This window comes from Chrysoperla carnea, chromosome 3 (genome assembly GCF_905475395.1).
Source record: "Chrysoperla carnea chromosome 3, inChrCarn1.1, whole genome shotgun sequence".
Taxonomy (NCBI): domain Eukaryota; kingdom Metazoa; phylum Arthropoda; class Insecta; order Neuroptera; family Chrysopidae; genus Chrysoperla; species Chrysoperla carnea.
Genome location: NC_058339.1, coordinates 92,337,033 through 92,362,583, shown reverse-complemented (window position 1 = coordinate 92,362,583; position 25,551 = coordinate 92,337,033). Strand labels below are relative to the sequence as shown.

The following is a 25,551-nucleotide window of genomic DNA, read 5'->3' as shown; positions in this document are numbered from 1 at the left end:
TTTATTTAAATGGAATCGACGAATATCTGATTTTGGCAGAAACAGTAATGACATTTTACCATACATACATACACACATGGTTCACTTTGATATCGTACACGTCCATGGATGGTCGGTCCGTCGAATCAAATAAGTGGACTGAGTAAATGAATCCTCTTCTTTCGTATATTTTTATTTTTTGATAGTTTTATAGATAAAAGGTTAAAAGAAAATTGAATACTACACTTTTGTATATCAAACAAATTTCTTTTTTTCTTTATGTTTACTTGGATTCCTAGAATTTACATTTCAAAAATGTTTACTTTCTAGCTCATTCTTTATAATATCAAGAAGTTTATTTGGTATCGTGAATTTGAAAATAAGATCTCAAGTAACTACATTTGGTTTTGAAATCAATTTAAGAAATAATTTAAGCATAGATCCGATAAAAGAAAAAAAAAATCAATATTAAGCGATATGTGTAACAAATTAATATTGATTATAAAAAAAATGGCCTTAGAATAATATTATTATTACTTATGCTATTCAAATTTGACAATGATTTTTATTAAAATCAAATTTAGATATATTATTGAGAATTAACCTTGGTTATTTATTTTTATAATGCAAATTAACCATAAATTTATTTGAACTAATATACACTAAAATATTATTATAAATAATTATGCATTATAATTGATAAGAGCGTAACATTTTTTTTTATATTAAAACTATAAAATAAATAATATTTTAATAAATAAATAAAAAATACCTTTCTCTAAAACACCAGTTAATTCATGGTAGCTAGATAATTATTGTATTAATATTAAATTTAATAGATTTTTTATTATCATAATTAAATTCATGAAACTAAATTTTATTTAAAAAATATGTTTAAATAACACATGCATAAAGGTTTTAAAAGTATATAAGACATGTACGACGTAAAATTTTCCAAAGAATGCGCCTTTAAGCTATGTTCCTCGAATCACAGGACAGCCTGTAAAAGGCTTTAACTATAAACAATTCTACTTTCTTCAACTTTGCACAGATACTAGAATGATAGAAAGTGTAATTGTAGATTAATTAATTAACTATTTAGTTTAAAGATAATTAATTATAAAGTTGTTGGTTGTAGTTAATTAAAGTGACGTAACTTATCTGATAATTATCACAAATTTCCTTTCATCTTAACATACAATCAATAAATATATAAATTTACATAAATATTCATACAAATGAATATTTTGGTGAATACAACTTTATGATTCATACATGAATACTCTTAAAATGGAAAGAATCAGTCAACTAAACCATTAAAGCATTGCACTGCGGTGAAGCCATCAAACGATTGCAAATTATTGTCAATTGAAACAAGTTATAATATAATTAAATACACGGAGAATTATTTATAATTATCTACTATCTTTCAAAATATATTTCCTAAACATTCCTAAAAGAATGAGTATGGAAATATTCGAAACGTACTTTTTAAATTTTGAGGTTGGATTGAAAATTGAGGGCAAAATTTGTGATATATGTGATAGTTTTTGAAATAATGTCTAAAAATTTAGAGAAAATAACACACAAATACGATTCATTTCATCACTTTAACTGTATTTTATGGAAAAACGAGTGCCACCTGTTATAATTTTTTATAAGAAAGTTTTTCCCATGCTTTTAACTAATTTAATGATATTAGTTTTCCAAATTAATATTTTTAAAAGTAGCCATGTTACATAATAAAACATACCTTTAAAAACAGTTTAATATAGGATTTAATAAGCTTAATATAGGATTTAATTAGACATAATAAGCTTGAAAATGGTAGGTGAATCATGAAATTTGATAAAGGAATAAGAAAGATAACAGTAGGACAGAAAAAAACTTCCTAGTGTAATAATATATAAGATTTTCATAACAACTTCATTCCAAACATGCAATATGTTTATTGGCCAGTAAAATAATGCACCGTGTATTTGAATGTTCAATAATTTATAATTAATCTTGCATAATTTATTTATAAATATGTAATTGAAAAAAAAAAAAAAAAAAAAAAAAAAAAAAAACATAAATTGTATGGGAAAATTCATTTGATATAAAAATATTTTCTGATATATTTTTTGAAGAATCATTTGGGAATGAAATATTTGTTTTTGTTTCATATTATACATGTGTGTATGTGTTTGTACGTATATCTCGTATTTATTTACACAATGTCTGAAGTCTGTAGTACTACACAAGTACAACTAACTACTACTACAGCCTTTATTATAGTATTCAAGTAAGTCTGTATGGATGTCGATAAATGTGAAAAACAGTGACGGATTCATTCTATTATGTATTGCTTTGGTTCAAAAAGGTATCTTATACATATTTAATACGTTTCGTGTACTTAGTTAATAAATTTAAATAATCTAACATTCGTGTTAAATATTAACAATTTTATCATATCCGTTTTAAATTTCTTATCAATTTTGTTTACCGTTTGTTAAAAGCTGATTATGCTTATAAAAAATAAATAAATTTGTTTAAAATTGTTCTCATTGTCTTATAAAAGTCACGTAAATCTTGTCTGATCGATCAGAATTTCAAAAAAATTTTGGTTGAGTATTCAATGTTCACTGAGCAATTTTGAAAATTCAATTCTGAAAATTTTAGGACATATTGATTATGGGTTTTATGGTAAAACGGTCGATGGATGATATGTTTTCATAAAATTCTCCAAAACTAGTTTAACGATGGAATTATGTTACAACTTGACGATATAAGACGAAATTGAGAGTAAAATTTTTCGATATCTGGAGTAATATTCAAAATATCTTCAAATGAAAATTTTGTATAATTATTTAGCTTCTAATATCTCGAAAACCAAGGCAAAATAGAGAAAACATTCATTCTTATTTTTCGCCAACATTCATCAAGGTATAAATTGATCATCAAAATTGAAAATAAGATACAAATAATTTAAACCCCAAATCTACAATTGCATTGGATCTCGTAGTACCTTAATAATAAAAATAATAAATTCGTCACTGTTTTAAATGATGATAGTTTACGATTGTATTTCACTCATTAATAGTTAGAAATGAAGTTAGTTATTATTGTTTTTGAAAGGGGATGTTGGAAGCAATGTTGTGGCGATGTGTTGCTCTATCATATGTTGTTAGAATATAAGTTTGTGTTTGTGAATGAACTTAAATATATTTAGTTGTTCGAAGTTCTGTCTACCAAAGTATACATATATGTTTATGTGTACCTTGTACTTTTCACCCAAACATTCATATCTCCATCTCCGCATGAAAGTTAGTATTTCTAGATGTATTTGTATGTATATTCAAGACAAAAACTTCATCGATTACCTTCTTTTTTCATTCATTCTTCTAATATTACTCAAATATGAATGTAATATTCTTATTCGAGGGTTTTTCATTTGTTCAAACTGCATCTTATTACTACACTTTATTCAAAAATATCTATTATTACCCCTCAGCGAAGTCGAAGAAAAAGTGAAAATATTAAAGCAGAGAAATAATCTATACAATTAAATTCTATCACAAGTTTTTTATTAATTTACTGAGTACGATTTATATTAAACTAACAAACGTACACTTACAGGCCCAAAAATTTCCGAACTTAATTTTTTTCCTTACACCTTCACTTTCGTGATGAGAGAAATTCTCACAATTTCTGAAGAACTTGAACAAAATAAATTTTAAAAAAAACTATAGATCTTAAAAAATTACAAAATAGATAAAACTATAGGAAGATAAGAAAAGTTTCAACCACATATACCATTTAAAAAATAAAAGTTATTTATGTTCTTTTTAATCGAGCGTCAGTAAAATACTCATAACGCGAGTACCGACGGTTGAAAGGCGATATTTATGAAAAGCCTATAGATATTAAAGCATAATGAGAGCTTTTGATTTGTTCAAACTTACAGTATAAATTTCTTTATTACTAAGTATTAATAATAATGTAAATGTTAAATCAATAGCTGCGTTTTTGTTGATTATTCACAAACATGTCTGGATGAACTGTGCAGGGACTGTTGAATTGAATACGATTTGAGTCAGTGATTAGTTTTGGGGGATGAACATTAACATGTAGGGATGATATATTAAGCTTTGTTATTGTATATATTTTAATAATACATATATGTTCATTATAAACTAAAATTAATATTTTTACATCATATATTTGTAGTTATAGCTCAAGGGATATTTATTTTGTTAGTTATTTCTATTCTAACATTCATTTATATTTTATTTATTCATTCAAAATTTCATGTTTTTGGACAAAATTAAATAATATACCTGCATATATATATATATATATATATATATATATATATATATATATATATATACGCTTCCAACGCTTCCAAACAACAAATTTCATTATTTTACTAACATAAGGAACATAGTTCCTACCGGGTGTCTTGCGACATTTCTCGTTCTTTTTTAATATTCAATTCGAATTATATTTATTATTTGTTGAAATTAATTTATATTTGTTTTTCTTTACAGGAAAATTGTGGTTAAATGACCCTGAAATGACTTGGCGACCTGATTTACAATTACATGCATCATCACCGAATGACGATTCAAAAGCGGCGTTACAAACACGATTGGGCCTCACGTCACCTGGTAAGTAAATAATTATTTAGATATACAATATCTTTATAATTTTATGATTGATTCTACATTTATTCCTTTGTATTAAAAAGATCTGAATTAAGAATGTTTAAATTATTCTGAAAATATTGAAGTAAAACAAAGAATCACTGCATAGGAGTATTCTAGAAGTTTTTCTAAAAGATAAAACAGAGCTTGATTGTAATATTTTTTGTGTGTTATCATTATCTAGATTCAAACATAAATACATTGTGTTAGATGATAAAACCAATACCCATAGCCATGGCCATACATTTATAGTCATATAGATAATGTCAACACCTACTATACTATACCATACATATGCACAATATTCCTGTAGTCTGAATTAGACTTGTGATTCTAAATAATTACAGTACAGTCAAAAGCGTAACAAATAAATGAAAATGAAACAAATCGCTCACATTTTGCTAAAATCTCATGGAATGTGTTTTTTAAATGTTTCGATTTGTTAATAAACAATAATTTGTTGCTTATTATTGTTGTTCACATTTAATTATGCACACAATATTTACATCATGGTCTTTCGACTAATTTTGATATATAATATGTTACATTCAATCGTAAACTAAATTGACAAATGTCTTGTCTAGCAATCTTAATTAAAGAGAATTGAAAAAAATACACTCGAACCAGGACTCGAACCCGGACTTCTTGGATTCATGTCAAGCGCCCTACCAATTAGGCTATTCGAGTTCTAGACACGAATGCAATTTTTTCAACTCAATGAATTTTTTAATTTGTTTATCCACCTTATTTATTATTATTACTTATTATTGTTGTTCACATTTAATTATGCACACAATATTTACATCATGGTCTTTCGACTAATTTTGATATATAATATGTTACATTCAATCGTAAACTAAATGGTTCGAGTGTATTTTTTTCAATTCTCTTTAATTAAGATTGCTAGACAAGACATTTGTCAATTTAGTTTACGATTGAATGTAACATATTATATATCAAAATTAGTCGAAAGACCATGATGTAAATATTGTGTGCATAATTAAATGTGAACAACAATAATAAGTAATAATAATAAATAAGGTGGATAAACAAATTAAAAAATTCATTGAGTTGAAAAAATTGCATTCGTGTCTAGAACTCGAATAGCCTAATTGGTAGGACGCTTGACATGAATCCAAGAAGTCCGGGTTCGAGTCCTGGTTCGAGTGTATTTTTTTCAATTCTCTTTAATTAATAATTTGTTGACTCAATGAAACGGTTTTTGTTAATTTTGGCTTACCAAATTAATAAATAGGCAACTTGAATTACGTATACGTTATATTTGTATAATAGTTTATGATTATTTGACAAACACTTAACATTTACGTTATAAATGTTACCTAGTTACTAATTTTTTAAGTGCACTTAAACATTAATCGTTTCATTGAATTAACAATTTATTGTTTATTAACATTTTCACCATTAACTAATGTTATTTTACTTCTAAGAAAAACATCCCATGAGGTTTTTGGGAAAATGCGTGCGGTTTCTTTCATTTTCCTCTATTAGCCGATTTTTGTAACATCTTTTACTGTACTAATAAGTCTTCACTTTCTACACTCTGTACTTTACAAAATTCACATTCCCAATTCACAGTCAAACTTATAGAATCAGACTTATAGAATAGAAATACTAGCTGGCTAGTATTACAGTGCAAAGAAAAACAAAGATAACGATATATATTTGTATGATGTTATTGTTAGAATAAAAATCTATGTATAAATTGTATATAGAATTGCGTCATATATTCATTCTGTTATAGTACCTACTATATACTATATAGTATAGTAATATATAGTACCTTGGTATGTAGCAGCTAACTCTTGTTCTAAAACATATCTTTCTTTTCAATCGAAACATGTGATCTACTTACTTTGGAACAAATTTCTAGCTCTAAACTGGACTCAACTTGCGGTTAAAGAACTACTTTGTAAACAAGTCTAAACTAACAATTGACTTAATTATAGAAATACTCTGTATAGAAAATGTCGAAAACTTTCGAAAGTGTTTTCTAAATTTTTTTTTTTGTATTTCGAGGATATTTCACAAAATTACTAGTTATAGCTACCAGTCAATTTTTAACTACCTATCTTTTATAGTTTCGGAGAATGTGGACACCAGCGTTTTGTCCCAATTTGCGTCCTCATGGATAAACAATAATGTTTATAAAAAACGTTTCAAATAAAAGTTGTTCATTTTTTATAAGAGACATTTTTTGTATTTAAAGTTTTGATCTATCCTAACAGTTTACAATATGGGTCCTAAATTTTATGAATTACCTATCGAGACTTTTTCTTTTGGGCTATTTCACAGCGTCAAATTGATTATACTTATTTTGCCACCAAAATTGAGTCTGGTTAAAAAAAAGATAAATAAGGAAAATCGATAAAGAATACTTAAATAATAAAATCTCACATAATGTTGACTTTAAGTAAATTAGTAAACCAAATAGATGAGCACATTTTCATAAGTTAGTGATCCTATCGAATCCATTTTCTTCATCGGTATTTTCAAACACAATTTTTATCATGATGTTTTATTAAACTATTTCTTTTATATGATTTTCTCTCTTGTTCTGTGTACAGTAAAGTAAGACCCATGATAAAAAAAATTTTATATTTTTATTTAGAAAATAATGAGAATATGTATCATCGATTTTTGCTGACATCTTTGTATTCTTAAAACTTACATACACATACAGCTTAAATATTAATAACGTGGACAACTCAGAGAGTAATCATCTACAGTATATAATTATATGCCAGTAATGAAGATTCAATATGGTGACTACCAAACGCTATAGACCGTGGTTCGTGAGTGGTTTCCTTTTGACGAGTCTATCAAACTTTCCTATATGATTTTTTTTCGAAAAGACTGCGTTTTCAAATAAATATGATAACGTCATATTAGAGTTATAAGAAAACAAAAGTCCATCGATTTACATAGAATGATTTAAGTTGGCCAAGATTTTAATGGTTATTAAAGTGGTTCGTTAGCCTAATTAATAATAATTATACATAATAAAAGTATAGATACGCACGCTATAATATTTGAAGTGTAATTTGAACATTCATATACTGAAATACTGATATTTGTAGCAGACATTACATTAAATTACATTATATATTGTATATAACATCATGTATTATATATATATATGTACAATATGTACTTATTACGTATAAATAAAAAAAAATGCTGATCACATGATTTATTTTTAAATTAATGTTTTTCATATTTTATATAAATGTCAACCAAATATCATAAATAATTGTATGGATTATATTTTTATGTTCAATATATCATCATCATCATAATATATTTATTTACAATATTTAAGTTATGTCTGTCTGTCTGTATGTGGGCTTGTAGAGTCTAAGCGAGTGCGCCGTTTTAGATTTGTTGTGTTTCATTTGAAAGGTTATTAAATGAGAAGCTATGTTTCAAGTGCGAGTTAAGGATTTTGGACCCCAAAAAGTTATTTTTTAAACACTTGTAATAGTAAATTAATACTTTCACGATGAAACTTTCAATGTTTAAATATAAACTGAGTATTGATAAGTAATAGATATCAATAAATTTAACAAGAAAATAAAGGAATAAAGTTAATATGTAGTGATAAATAAATAAGTTAAGTTATATAGAACAATGATGATCAAACATTATGGATATTTAAAAAGAATCCTGACTGTAATTTCATTTAAAATCATCTCATTATCAAATAAAAATGACATGGTCAACAAATCTTAATGCAAGTAGAGAGAGCAGAGCCACTCCTACAGTTAACTGACTCTGATCATCATTGATTATGGGTATGGGTATGGGTATATAATATTAGTGATAGCTATCAAACTAACACTCACTAAAACAAATAAAAAAAAAACCTCTTTCTTAAGGAAATACTTTTAAATAGGCTTTCTTATGTCTTATGTCTTCTATACTTACTTATTGTTAGTTCTAACTAACTAAATTTATAAACATATCAAGTCCGTATAGTTTATACAGAATGTATCAGTAATGGCTACAAATAAATTTTTAGAATGGCTTCTTTGAAATTCCTGTACAAAATCTAAATTAATACTTGTATACAGATTTATTAACTTACTTTTCTAAATCTGTATTATTGCCATACATGCTCATCATGGCATAATAACATATTTTTAAGTCACATTTCCTCCGAAAGCTAATGTTTTTCGGAAAACTGTTTTGAGCAAAAATTATTAGTTTTTTTATGAGTATCAACTTTCTAATTTAAAGTGTTACCCAATGAACTAGGACCAATCTGGATGTCAGAACATGATGAACTACAAATCGAGATATTTAGGTGTATAAATTAAAATGACCCACCCAGTATAGATAAAACTCGATAATTCTGTAAAATAATGGAAGACATTATTGGTAAATATTTTTACATTAGTGGTGTATTGGTTTTGAGTATATTAAAGAATGAAATAGCTTGAAAATTTAGGCGCAAAAATTTAGTATGGATTTAGGTAATTAGTAAATACTCTTTTTCTCTTTCTCAAATTCTTTTAGTATAATAATTCATTCACTATTTTAACATTAAAGTTCGTAACGGAAATAGAACTTTACACACGTAGTATACATACACAACGAAAATAGTCAATCTTTATCGAATTTACACGTCCGCCCTTGAAAGCTCTATTTCACCCTACATTAGTTGAGGGCACAGATTTAAACTAAATGGAAGAGCTCATAAAAATACTCTTTCCATATACTTGTTTCCTATCATATAGTATAGAGTGGGTTGCTGTCAACACCCAATCACCCACCCAACCATGCTTTAGCTATACGTTTAACCCAAACATTAGAACACGCAGCCTATACAAGTATAGTCGGATGCAGTTTTGTCCACAAAGTTTTTTTTTCTTTTACTCTTATTCAAATTGAATTATTCTTCAGTTGAGTGGTATTTCTTTTGAATTGTATTACTTTATTCCCTTAACAATGAAGTGGTTTTCATATTGAAAAATGATTTTCAATTTTATTTAGTCCTTTAAACATAACCGAATTTTGTTTTTAGGTTATTTAAGAGTGTCAATTTAAAAGAGCTTCAAACATAACATAAGGTTTCTAAGTATCTATCACTGTTGAAGTGAAATGCTTGAAGAGGAGATTAAAATAATTGTACTACCATCAAATTAGATGAAATTTACTGGGAATTTTTGGATGCAGGTTTTTACTTGAAGAATAAAAAATTTCATAAACGCAGAAGAAAAAAAGGGTACTCGAAAACTATACATTCAGCCTACACTTTTTCGTGGAATTACACTTGTACTATTATCAGAGTTTTTGTTATAATTTACCAATATTTAAAACGGAATCAATCTAGAATTTAATTTGGGTTTTTTGAAATGAAAATTTTCATTTTAAAAGAAAATTGAATGAAAAATATTGAAAATGATGATTGGCTTTAACCAAGAATATATGTTGAATACATATCGTAGAACTGCTGTAGGATGATGTGTTACATTTAAATCCCTTTATTTACTCTTTCTCTCACAACACAAAATATAACCTTTTTACAAAACCAATATTCGTTGCCATTTTAGTGAAAAGTGTTGTGAATATGTGAATATGTTGTTGTGTCTAGTTTGGGGACAAAACTTTGCAATACACAACGGAGTTTTGGTCATGTAAATAGAATATACTTATATATATATGTATATATAGTGGACAAGTAGGTAACACATGTCGATGTCCAGTTTGAACCCAAGTTGCAACACCTTGTTGTGTTGATAGGGGTGAACTAGAGAATCAATTTATATTTGAACAGTGATATATGATATCAGTTTTTATAAAAATGACCCCTAATTTTATTTAATATATGTTTCATATTATTTGAATGCTATTATTATTATTATCCTTTTAATAATGCAATCGCTTTTTTTTTATTAATAATATATGGCTTCAAGCAATAGAAATAACCTTGCGCGTTTATTCTCCTTACGCCCCATTCTTTTGATTTTCTATTTCCAGTTACACGTCAAGCTTCTTTTACTAATTCTCCAAAGATTCTATTCCTTTACTAAAAAATTAGTAAATGTTGAAAACGATCAAAAATATAGTCAAAAATAGTCTTCCTTAAGCTATCACAAATTCCATATGTGACTGACACTACATTTGGACACAGAATGCGTTTTATTTTGCGTCATATGATGAATACTATTATGTTAACGGTTTCTTGAAATAAAATTTGCAATTCTTAAATCAATTAAGCGAATAGAAACAGATGTTGATAATAGTTAAGAAAGTCTTTATATGTGATTTAAATTGAACGAATCAAATGACAAAGTTAAATCATATATAACGATTTTTTTCAAATTAACAATAAATTTTTTTATTTTTTTTATCGATCGTGTGTTATTCACAATAATTCAAGTATAAATTTGATGACATTTCAATCAAAAGATTAGCAGACAGATTAACATTAAATAAAAAAATCTTAAAGAATTTAATAGTTCACTATAAACCTTTAAATATCTGTAGTAGGTAGATTGCTTAGAAATTGAAAATGAAAGGGTATAGTTTAGTATTGAAGAACGTTTAAAGAGTTTAAAAAAGGTACTTGATGTCATACAGGTTTTACACTACAAGCCGCTTATGTGTTTATAAGTCAATTTAAAAACTTTTACAGGTGAAAACAAGGGGTAGAAAAAGTGTGCTCTTATGAATGACATTCTATTTTATGTCAACCATCCATTATTTAAGCTATTTTATTACTCCTTAAATTAAATAGAAGTTATAGTCTAGAAACCTATAGAATTTAGGTTTTTTTTTGTTTAAATTTTGGCGGGACGATAACAATAAGAATAGTAAATTTATTTTATTCTTTGATTCGAAAAAATTAAATTAAGTTGAATTATTTGTTATTCCGCATAAAATTAATTTTCGTAAAATAAAATGAGAACATTTTATACAAAAAGTTTAATAATATCTGTTGATTGGTGGCACAATATAATTTTGGCAACTTCCTAACGCGTTGTCAAAAAAGTTAAAAGCAAATGAAAAGTTTAATTACTAACGCATTTCCAAGAAAATCAAAAACTGGATTAATTTAATAAAAGATAAAATAAATAACAAAATAATAAACGTATTAAAAATCCATAAAACCAGAATATCATCACCCTTTCTAGAAAAATTCAAAGTCGTTTTACAAATTGACGATTGGAATTATTTCCATTACATATCAAAAAAATATTTATACAGTGTGTCACATTTCGTTATTTGCACAGTCATACAAAGTAATGAGTCCCATTTTTTAAGATACTTAACCGAAATCTGCACTTTAAACTCAGTCTGCTGTATATTGACAAACAGGACCGATTCATAATATTTTGCCAAGCGTCGGAGTGTGGCCACAGATATCGAAAAAAAATACTTTTACATACAGCATTTTTTTGAAAATCTTAACATTGAAAGCCCTACATAGGTCAATTTTAAACGGAGATTTTCCTTTTTTTATTGTCGATTCAAAGACGAATTGGGAATACTACTTGTGGAAGTTTTGTAGAAGAAAGAATAAACAATTTTTTGTCAATCGAATAATTGGCATGAAATATCTGTCATCGTAGGATAACTTTCTTAACAAAATATCCAAGTTTGGCACAATTTTCCTTTCGATTTTTCTTAAAACTATTCGGTTTACAAAAAAATGTTTCATTCTATTTCCATTTTTATGTGACCTTGAAATAAATATATATTTTCACCAAACAAATTTTTTTGGGTAAAACAACGAAAAAAAATTTGTCTCGAATGTGACACCCAATATATTGCGTAACAGGATAAATATGTCATCATATGGATGTACTATTATATATAATATAAATGTATATTCTCAATAAACTCATAATATTAAATGAAAAATGTATGGAAAAACACGTGTTTTCATACAAAATAATAATAATAATAATAATAACACTAGTAAAAAAACAGGACACTATATAATATATATATATATATATATTTTTTTAGGGAGACATTTTTTTATATAATATTTGGTATAGTTAGATCATATTTGTACTAAGTATTAATAATATTATTGATATTTTTAAGATTAGGGGCATAAATTTTCATGTTTTCCTTCAATATAAACCCACTTACTTATGGATAAGGTATATCATAAGTGAATATCTATCTTACTGGTCATAAGTGAATTATGTTTTTTGAAGGGTCACCAAAGCTTTTTTACTAAAGATTATTTAAATATTTATTTAATTTCAATTGTACATAAATTTATGTCTTTTATGTATAATAATGTACGTTTACTCCTTTAACCTTTTTTTTTTATTTCTTTTCATAATTTCCCATCATACTTTTTTTTCCTGCAGATATAATTATCAGCTTTAATTTATTTTCTTTTAATCAAAAGATATAAAAAATGCTTAGGAAATAGATTTAAAACTTGAATTATTTTTCTCTAATTTTACAATTATCTCTTGGGCAGACCTTCGGTCTTCGGCCTGGTTGAAACCTTCGGTAGAAGAACTCTCTGCGCTCGCATATTACTCTAATAAATACTTATAAATATTCACAATACTTCAATGCTATTCAAATAGCTATACACAAGTTTTAGATAAATATGGTGGGAGCGCAAATAAATACATATGTATATGGTAATGTTAATATAATGCATTAATTATATGCGTTTCCACCATTTATTGCTTTCTTCTGACAATAATTTACACAACAACAAAAAATTATCGAAATTGTTCCATTCATTCACGCGTGATTCGATGATCAGAGGAAATAGGGACTCATTTGGTCCGATAAATTATTAATTGAATGAAATTTGTGTGTTATTTCTCTTAGGCAATAATATTTCAAATACAATGGTATATATCGAAAAAATTTACTCTTTATTTTTCGTCTATTTTTCCCAAATTCCCAAATTTTAAAAGAATCCATCCTCAAGATTTGAAACGTAAGTCTCAAATACTTTCATACACTCATTTTTTTTTATAGTATTACATATAAACAAAGTGTTTCTATTTAAGATTTTGACCAAAACCAATATAAAATATATAAAATATTTATAACAAATTCATCTTAATATAAAATAAAATGTATTTGAATTACATATCAAAGTGGTTTTTAGATAGCTTCAGGCACATTTCAATACCAAAAGGATAAAAGCTTCACTCATAGTAGAGTACAGTAGTGGTAGCTGTTGTTACTTCCTTTTTATAAAGCGGTCAAAATGTATAAATAAATGTATTAAAAAAAAAAAAAAAAGGTGAATACACAAATAATAACGTATGCATTGAAGGAATCTAATTTTAAAAACGTTTCAACAATCTTTATCTCAACTCTCAAACATATTATATGAAGGTATTTGAATTGTTAGTATATACAGAGTGTTTTATAATTATCTGCAGAACTATCACTTCCTGCATAACCTGAAATAAAATAAGAAGAAAATATTCTTTACCAAATATGGATCTGAGGAGGCTATGTTTTATCATAGTGTTAAGGAGTAACCTAAATAAAACTCTAAAACAAAATCGTCTGTGAGTACAGGGCCCGTTTTGATAAATATATGGCTTAAGTATGTGATATGCGGACGATACGTTGCGTACAAAACTTAATTTACAAAGAAATTTTATTGGTTAGTTTTTATATTAATACAAATAGGCGAATAGAGTTTTTTTTGTAGTAGTTTTGAATTCAGGTCACTCCTCCACACTTTGATAAAATACATTCTCTGTGAATTTTATTTTGATGAATGTATTTTTATTAATTGATTAATATAAGAGTATGTTAATTATCTCGAAAATAAGGCCTCAGATTCAAATTTGGTAAAGAAGATTTTCTTTTTTTTTTCTCATCTTATTCAGGAAGCAGATTTCTATAGTCAATTATAAGAACACCCTGTATACTTTATATGTGTGTGTGTGTGTGTAGTGGTACGACTGAACTGAACTGAATGATCATGGTCAGTTCAATCTCTTTGTGAATGAACAAACAGTGTTGTAGTAATATATGTATTATTATTAGGTTGGTAATACCTCTAACAGCTCACACGCCACGCTATGCTATGCTATGCTATGCCATCTCTAGGGAAACTTCATCTTATTGATATACTGTGTAAATATACTTAAAACTGCAAAAGCAAATGCTTTGGACCTTTAGGTACTGATGCGTATATATATCCATATACTAACTATACATAGACTTTATACACACATACAAGATGGGCCATTTTAATCTATACACATAAATATCTCGTTTGAGCCAAACATAAGTTGCAAAGTTTGCTGAGGGATATCATGTTCGAATATCAGATTGTACATAGTTCTTCGGGTTTTTTTTAATAGCTTATTTAGATCCTTAACTGTACAAAATAGAAACTTTTTTTGGAAAGCGTAAGCTTTCCATATTTTCATACATATAAGTTAATATTGTATATCAACAGATGTCAGTCGTAAACAAACATTTACCCTAGACTCAAACCATTTCTTACAAAATGTTTATAATAAATATATCGATGTAATTTATGAAGATAATAATTTATTTTTTCGTTACATATTCATTATATTTTAGTTAATTATATAAAAAACAATTAGTTAATGTGACCTTAATATTTTTGTATTTATTTCTTTTTCGTATAAATATAATATTAATATCGTTCGCTTTTTTTTTCATATATTAATAAAATAAAATTTATTGATAATTAATAAAAATGAAAAAAAAAAAAGAGAACAAAATGAGCCATAATATTTCATATATTAATGTGTGTTTGTTTCAATATGAAAGTTCAAATTGTTGAGTTAAAAGAGGAAAATATAATAATAATAATAATTTAATAATGGGGTGTTTTTATTATTATAGTTATAAATTATGTTTTATGTGACTAAGACTAAACATATCGAGCTTTTTTTAAGTAATTAAGTTTTCTTCTTATAAATATGTTATTAATATTTAATATATTTTTAATATTAATCAATTGTTCCGATATCCGATCCAAAAACTTACAAATTTTTAAGAGTTTTAAAAAAAATTTATAAATATTTCATTTTCTTTTATCATGTAGAACAGTAAGCAAGATAAAAAGATCTTATTAAAAAGTAAAAAGTCCTTAGATATTACGTTTCCCCGATCAGAGATTCATATACTTGTATAAAATTAAAAATAAAATAAAACAGAGTTTTTCTGGGACACCCGATTGGAACTATGTTCCTATCTTATCTTCGTATATTATAAATATGGCGCTTACTTTTTTACTCGGATTTGCTTTGATTTTTTTGCTGATTTGAATGATTGATTATGTACATTTTCATTTTGTGCTTTTTTTTGTGCTCAATATGTGCGTACATTACCTTCATTTGGCTTGATCAAGATATTTATTATGACATAACATAAAATTTCCTTTTTAACTTCTACCAACCAGCAAACAAATTGTGATGTGCGATAAGGAACATTGTTTTTTTTACAATTTTTTGTACAGTGAAATTAATTACGATAATTTCCAGATACACAGATGTAAAATTTGATATTATTTCACAAAAATATTCAAAAAATAGAATTATAAATGAGCATAAGCAAGTAAGTAACATTTTACTATAATAAGTAAAAACGCGTGGTATTATATTTAATTGAGAAGGGCGCTAAGTTTGCGAATATAATATGAAAAGGGGGATGAAATACATTCATATCACATAGTATCACCCTCATGTTATAAGATATACAACAACTCAAATATATATTCCCTATATTACAACTTGACCACTGTCCACTAAATTCAGTGAGATTCTAACATTTGTTCAGTGTTGAATGAATTCGAAAAAAAAACTTAAACTTCAAATACGTATATCCATCTACTTACTTAGTAAAATGTTCTTAAATTATTGTATCTAATTAATTCATTACTTTATTAATATTTGTTTTTAAATATATTTTATAAAAACTGTTATATATTAATTTATTTTGTTTAAAAAAAAAAGTTTTATTTTTTATTATTGTTAAAATGACAACGATTGTTACAAATTGTAATAATATTAATAAGTATCGTTCAATAATGGATTCCAACGATTGGAATTTATCAGCTATCGATCAATTATGCAAATGTAAGTAAAAAAAGCATTCATTTTAATATAAAAAATTATCGCATTCAAAAATTTATTTAATTGAAGTTTTTAAGGTAAAAACTTTTAATAAATGTTTGTACAAATATTTTAAAAACTGTATCGAATTAAGTTCTTTTGAATCGAGTAGCTTTCATAAACTTTAATATATAAGAAAAGTTTTTGATATTGAGGAACAATATAATATATACTAACATTTTAAAAATTAATAAAACCCACTTAATAATCAGTGAATAGACTTAACAATTAATTGATAATAATTATAATTACTTAAGACTTTCTACAAAAAAAAATTGTGCATATAAAAGGCTAAATTTACAAAAGTAGCTATTCGCAGGGTGCATAGTAATGATAGGAACAATCTAATCGATGTCAGCGCTTCCAGTGGATAATTTTGGTGTTAAAAAGCACTTTTATGACTAATTTTCAATTTGTTACATGTAAATAGTATAGTAAATGTCATATTAAAATTATTGAAAAATAATTAAACTTGTTGCCTCTGGGAATTCTACGTTAACATAATTACTTAGTTTTGTTAGGAAATTATATTAAATTTTCAATGTAAAACATATATACAATCCATAGACTCAGTTATCTATCCATACAATTTACTCTTTTAAGAAGAAGTAATTTTTTTACCCAGGGTGGACCAATTTATATAGCTATTAGCCTTCAGTTTTAAACAAACTATTTTCGAAAACAAGTTTTAAATAAAATTGTTAGTTTGTTTTCATGAGTGGTAACTTTCTCATTGAAAGTATTATTCTATGTCTTACCTTTTAAGATCTAAATTGACAATTACAACAACCCGGAGAACTGGGTCCAATCTGATGTCAGAACATAATATCCTCCCATCAATTCTACAACTTTTGTTAAAATTTTTTTTGATTGGTTAGCTTCGAAACAAGTTATTAGCCATATTAGATTAAAATGATTAACCCTGTATAATGAATCACCCTGTCTTACAAATACATATCTGATATAAAAGTAATATTTAACTTCTCATCTATATTAATAATAATGAAAAAGAAAATATACGACTTGTATGGGAACTTAAGCGTATATTAATGTTATTAAAGCTTACTTCTTTGTAGCTAAAGCTAGATACAGTTACTGTATTGTAGGTACGAGAAAATTGCATTTGTTCGCAAAACTCATGTAGGCGACTAATTCCGAGAATTAACGAACCTTAAACGTTACAATATGATCGTTTATAATTGGATTTGGACAATTTATTGTATATGATTTTTTTTTTTTTGCAATAAATTGGCGATCAGATGCAGTTCTTATAATTTTTTTCCTTCGACTTATATGTAATAATTATTACCATCCCTAATAATATATATATATATTTTTGTTTTTCTCATTTCTCATCCCCTTTTTACTCACACACAAAAAATATTTCTCGTTGATCTGTTTATAGTTTGATATTAATTATTAGAAACCACCCTCACATATTTGGTTGGTTTCGTGGATAAATAAATACTTTTTCATAATGAGTTTTATTATATATTTTTGTTTTTGTTTTTTTTTTGGTATCCAATATTTAATATAATATTAATTACATTTCATAAACAATTGTTTTTGAAAATACTATATTTTTTTTTTTTTTAAATTTATTATTATTTGATGTGCCAATTCAGTTAATAACAACTGAACCAAACGATTTAATTAATGTATTATCTATATTTATATAAGTATATTTATTATTATTATTAAAAAACAATTATTAATTAAGTTTTGTTTTTTAAAAAAACTATTTTTAATAAATAGTTAACCTACAAATTATTTCCGTACACTCACTTTGATGATCTTATTTTCTTTTACTTTGTAAATTGGTTAAACTAATAACAAGTAACAAAGTTTAAGAAAATCCTAAACTCACATTTGAAACATATCTAAGAACACTCTCCATTAAATTGCCTTTTTCCGGAAAACTTTTTCCAAACCGAGCCGTTTTGGAAGATCATCGCCAATTTTTAATTTTTTTTTCGAATAAGGAATCCTATATGTGTACTTGAAACATAGCTAAGAACACTCTCCATTAAATTGCCTTTCAAACAAAACCAAAAAAATCAAAATCGGTTCATCCGTTTAGACGTTTCGATGCCACAGACAGACAAACACACAGACAGACACACACACATGTGGGGGTTAAAAATGGCTAAACTAATCTTTTTTTTTAACTATATGGTTTTCAAGTTCAAAAATTTACATGTCAGTTGAAATAATCAAAACAAACTTTGATGAGAAGTGCAGAAAGTGAAAATTTTTCCAAAATTCCATCATCAGATCAAAAGCAATAGCCCCATTTCCTTCGGCAATTCGCTAATAGCTAGAAGCAAAAAACATTGTTTTTTTTTACAGTAGTTGATGGTAATTAAAATAATTTTAACTAGTAATGCCTTCGTATAAAAGTAATATATAGGTAATAAATAATTAATAATAAAAGATGATATTAGCGTGCAGTACTTAAAAAAAAAATCTATGAATATGAAAAACAATAATAATATAAATATGAATCTTTAATATTATTCATTTTTCCCTTGTTATTCGATTCTATGAATTGACCACAAAAATCATATATTTATATATTCAAAATCCAATTATTTTGTATGCAAGTATAAAACTAAAACGCAAGGATAACTTTACCTGTTGTATAATAATAATAATATTGACTAGCTCTGCTCGTACGGAATTCTACAGCACTACTTTTACATCTAATATGCATGTAATTAATATGCCTGTAGTTTTATTGAAATTAAATATACAATAATTTAATTAGCATTAAAGCAGTATCGTATTATACGATATGTAACTATTGTTATTATTGTTATTTATTATATTTCAAAAGGTTATTCAGTTTTTAATAATTCACTAAATATATTATGTTTTTGTTCAAGTGAATGTTAATTAAATTTTATAATTATAAATTTAAATAACTTAAATATTAAATAAATATTATTTAAAACAAGTGAAAACAAACAATTGACTGAGTTAATTGTTGAAATACCATGTATAGTCAGTGTTGATTTCTTTATCACATTACACATACAAACATGTGACACATACATAACTGATAATCAACTATAGTAAATATTATAAAATTTCCGTCTAATTGGCGCTCTCACGGGTAAACAGTGATGTTTAGGAAAAAATGTTTCAAACAAAAGTTGTTTAATTTTTGATAACTTTTGTTCTATCTCAAACGGTTTACAAGATGGGTCCTACGAACTTGACCTCACTTTTTACGTCCTGAGTACGCTGTAAGAATTTCAACTCGATATTTTTTTTCGTTTTTGAGTTATCGTGTCCACAGACGGACGGACGGACGGACAAACGGAAATGGACTAATTAGGTGATTTTATGAACACCTATGACAAAATTTTATTCCTAGCATCATTATTTTTAAGCGTTACAAACTTGGGACTAAACTTAATATACTATGTATATTTCATATATACATGGTATAAAGATATTTAATTTATAATTATAAAATTCAAAAATTGTGCATACAAGAAATTTGAATAGACATTTAATTTTTAATCGTGTTTTATTCACTATAATAAAATTGTAATATTTCTCTGATAAAAAAGAACATAAGTACCTAAACATATATGTGTATTAAAAAAATAACTATATATATATGTTTATATATAGAGTAAAAGAGTATGTATAAAGATATAAATAATGGTTTGTCGATGTACTGGTTCCCATATGGGCATCGGATAGTAAGATATATGCAAAAGTCTTAGTCAAGGGTGAAAAATAATACTTTGGGGCTTGAGTGACCCCTTGGGGAGCCGTTCCAAGCTCAATATCCATCCTTGTAAAATATACTACTAGTATTTGGCTTGATAAATAATGTAGTCACACAAGCTAATACATATTCAGTATATCTTTTTTAAAACAAATAATAATGTATACGCAAAATAACCAAAAATAATATAATCATATGGTAAATATATATATATAGGTTGTTCATTTAAAAACGTTCATTATTTTGTAATGAACGCTCAAATTAAAAACATTAGAAATACAGACATTTTCTTAAAAAATATTCGAAACTAATGTCTATATCATAGTTAATATTGCGACACTAAACCCCGAAGCTAAAACTTTTTCAAGCGATTCAGTTTGCTATGAATTTTGAGAATATGCCAAAAATATTTGTATAGTTTGTCAATTTGTATTTTTTGTTAAAAATTTTATGTTTTTCATTAAAAAAAAGTTAGTTGTCAGAAGTTAAAGATAATAGAGATAATTTAAAGTAAGTACAAAGAAATGTTATGTTATGGCATAATCAATATTCTGTAAATAAATAAGTAACAGCTATATTTATGTAACAAATTAGTTCCTACCGGGTGTACCACGACATTTCTCGTTCTTTCGTTCGTATTATTACATGAAAGGTTCAGTTTTAAGATTAATTAATCGTCCATTCCTACCAGTGCTTATATTTTTTACGCAATAAACTATACATCTCAATTGCTGTGCAGTTATTTTGTTTGAGTTTTTCTGATGAAATAAGTTTAGATATTTAGAAATATTTTTCGTATCCACTTTGTAACATTATCGAATACATTTGCCAACATTAATTTTTTATTTATTTAAAAAAAATGTTTACCAATATAGAGTAAAATATATTCATTCATGAATATATAATAATGGTTTGGCTTATAGTATTCATATATTGGAATATTTTTCACATTGATTGGGAATTTTCACAAATGTCGATTGCATTACAAAACTTGAAGTTATTTGATGAGATATTTCAAAATGATGGCAAGGAAAAAATACCTATAAAATTAAGGATGTATGAGCACAGTAATGGGGGTACAAATTTAAAAAATATATTTTTTCAATTTTTCAAATAAGAATATATTTTTCGATAGCTGACATAATTTTTAAAATATGGAAAATTTTTCAGCTTTCGATATTTTGAAAACCAAAATAAATGTTGAAAATTTTATTTATAAGTATACAAAGGTACTTTTTTTAAAATTATAGAAATTGGGAATAATAGATTTTCCATTAGAACGTATTATTTATGTCATCAGTTTCACGGTGTCATACTAAAAACAAAAAAAAGGGTAAAATAAAAAGCGTTATTTTCATTATTTAGTTAAGAAAATATTTATTGATAGGTAGATGATATTAGGCAGGTAGTTAGATGTGTACCTCTGGTATGATGATCCGATCAAGAAATACACATTTCTCCTGCATTACCTACCTAATGTTAGGCATATACTTTGATGATGATATTTGAACATGTAACATTGCTCTTTTACTCAAAATTGTACTCATATCAATAATAAGGACGTTTTTATACAAATATCATATTACTTTTAGATACATGCATGTAGGCACCAACTTGTTAACATTTAATGTGTTTGTATGTGTAACTCTACAGAATGGCTATCTATTTGCCTTGCGTTGAAAAAAGTGTCAGAAAAGTCTAAATTTTGTATATTTGTTAAGGATATACGACTACCTGAGAAATTTTGGATAAAACTTTTGATTTTTTATATATATGAAATATATCAAGGTGTAATAAGTTTAGTCCTAAGTTTGTAACGTTTAAAAATATTGACGCTACGAACAAAATTATGGCATAGGTGCCCATAAAATCACCTAATTAGTCCATTTCGGCTGTCTGTCCGTCTGACCGTCTGTCTGTGAATACGATAGCTCAAAAACGAAAAAAGATATCAAGCTGAACTTTTTATAGCGTGCTCAAGACAGTGAGGCTCAGCTCGTAAATGAGCAGCATAGGTCAACTGAGTCTATGTTGTAAACCGTTAGACATAAAACAACATTCTTCTTAAAAAATCGTAAGGGCGCAAAAAGAAAAAGACTAAACTATTATAAGATACAATATTATGTCGATCGCTGTCAAGGAAGACATCCAGTAAATACCTGCGTCCATGATGATCGTATCCTAAGGATGATAATAATAATAATAATAATAGTCCCAACACTATGTGTAATGTGCTATATGTTTATATAGTGGTCACCTGGTCGAACGCAGCGGTAAACTCCACACGTGGTCATCATCTTATCCAACCATCACGATGGACGTATGTGGTATCAATACCTTGTGTTCTGTCTCAAGGGAGTTGTATTCTTGACGAGCTTAACATTACTGACCCCTCACGTGCCAATATGCCACCGCGGCACGACATCATAATAAATATATAGATATGTATATAATTCTATCCTGCTATAGCAATCGTTGTTGGTTGTGGTGACCAATTCATTCAAAAAAATATATAACGTTCTTATTGATTGCTGGTTATTATTTTTATATTTTGTTAGAATAAAATTATTTTCCCAAATATATACTTTATAAATACCTTTTTTTTTCTTCTTTTCTAGTGGAACATTCTCGGAGCCGATTAGAAAAACCGCCATCAACCCCACCTTCAAACGGTAAGTTTATTTCACTTTTATTTTAAAAATTTTGGCTAAATATATTTCATTTTTATCCAATATATTCGCTATTTTTGCTAGTGTGTCAATTTCTTGCAATTGTGTTTGAAATTTCCTTAAAAATATGTTTTCCAAACTACTACTCATTTTCAAAATATGCAACGAAAAATTTTCGAACAAAAACCTTAAGAAAATAATTGATTTTTTTGGGCGTTATAAACTTAGGGGATGAAGAATTCTCACTTCACGAATAGAAAAGTGAAATTGGTTTAAAAAAATCTTTTCTAGTATGTACAATATGAAAGTTTAAAATTCCTAATTAAACAAAGAGGAAGATACTCACTAGTGACGTCAAACGTGACTAGCGCCATAGTGATTACATATAAAACTTTGGTAAACTTTTGGTAAAAGGAGATGGGCAATCTTTGAATGCAATCTTTGATTGCTTAAAACTTTTTCGTTTTTCGTTTTTTATTTTTTATTTTTATTTTACTTGCAAATTTTGTCATGGTATCAATTCTAGTTTTACATTTTTATGGGTAATATGGTCAATTCGACATTAGGGTTCTCCCCTATTAGAAAAAGGTAATTATTTGACATAAATTAATAAAAATTTTCATGTTTTATTCATTTATTTCATATACTTTCTATTACTTTCTAGGACATAATTCAAATATAAGACACTTTCGACTTAAAATTTTCCAATAAATACGCTCTTAAGCTATGTTCATCGAGTTACAGGCCACTCTGTATTTATTCATAAAAGTATAACGCATTCGTGAACCACAATTTATTTAATAACGAACTTAGATAATATATTAAATGTAATTAATAATTAATAAAAAATAATGATACTAGGAATATAATAAATAAATTTTTTTAATATATAGCTTTGAGTATTTATATTTAATAATGTAAAAGTTGATATTTATTTTGTTACGGTTTAGTTTTTTTTTAAATTCAAAGCCCAAAACATTAAAACCAATAGTCAGTTATTAGTTATATACATCCGTTTTAATTAAACAATAATAATTTTTTTTTATATTTTATTTATATTTACTTTAGTTATTAATTCAATTATTTTTTAAAAATATATAATGATATTTGTTGCAAATTAACACTCGACTTGTAATAACAAGTTATGGTTTGATTTTTTATATTTTTATTAGAAAATTGTCATTATTTTATTGTACATGTGTAATAGAATAGAATATTACTTGTAAATTTTGTGTTAATTATATGGTGTAGTGTATTGTTCAAGTCATTATATTTCCTTTTTATAAAAAAAAAAAAAAATAACTTTTAAACACATTAAAAATAATTTTTATTTTATACCTAAATAATAATAAAACACGTAATTTATGATTTAAAAAAAAATTATTATTAATTTTTTATTAAATTATAATATTTATAGTTTATTTTGTTTTTTTGGTTCACACGCATTCAAATAGTCGTTACGTTACGGTTAGCACGCTTTAAAATTTCAATATCCATTATCTCTTAAATATAAATATATGATCTCAATAAAATTAAAGATGAAACAGAAGACTACATTTAACCCGTCGCGGCCGACATATTCAGTTATTGGGACTATCGACGGAAGTGAAAACGTAAAACTTTGAAATAACTGACCTTTGGACTGGCTAGAATCTTTGGCAGTGATTTGCGCTCGCATAAAGGTGTAATAAATACTTATTCACAATAGCTGAATAATTATAAATAATACCTCAATACTTTTCAAATAGCTGTTTAAAATTTTAGATAATTATGGTGGGAGCGCAAATAAAAACTAGCGCAAGTATTTTGAATAGTAAGATGTAATGTAATATATCATTTATAAGCGTTTCCACCATTTATTTCATAGATTTTAATTTTTTTGGTGCGAAATCCTCAAAAACTCTTTGTAGTGGAGCGAATTGTGAATGTAAACCATCCTCGTCGCATCCTCCTTGAACACACACAAAAAGCTTCATCAAAATCAGTCTATCCGTTTAGGAAGAATTCAATTTGTTCACTCTAAAAACTGCTCAACGTGACAAAATAAGTTTTCATTACATAAAAAAAAAAGAAATCATCATTTCTTAAAGTGACAGAAACAAGAGTCAAAAATAAAAACCTACCACCATATTATTAAATAAATAAAATATATCACACTTAACTGGCACATAGTTTAATCACAATTAAAAAACCATATATCTTGTTAATATATATAAGAGCCAGTTAAAAAAAGAAATAAGTGAAGGGTTTCTACTCCTATTGGTTGGTGCTTTGAATATTATTTTACATCCCTAAGGAAATATTTATTACATCAAATTGTCCTTTATCAATATGTAAATACATCATAACAT

The 25,551-nt window shown here is 26.2% G+C and overlaps 1 protein-coding gene across 1 annotated transcript in view; it reads left to right on the top strand.

Annotated features, from left to right (window-relative positions):
* LOC123295803 (protein nubbin-like) overlaps window positions 1-25,551 on the top strand; it is a 131,625-nt gene that overhangs the window by 91,391 nt on the left and 14,683 nt on the right. Inside the window, exons 4-5 of the mRNA XM_044877264.1 lie at window positions 4,512-4,631; window positions 23,150-23,203. Coding sequence (XP_044733199.1) covers window positions 4,512-4,631; window positions 23,150-23,203 — 174 coding nt within the window. The remainder of the gene's footprint in view (window positions 1-4,511; window positions 4,632-23,149; window positions 23,204-25,551) is intronic.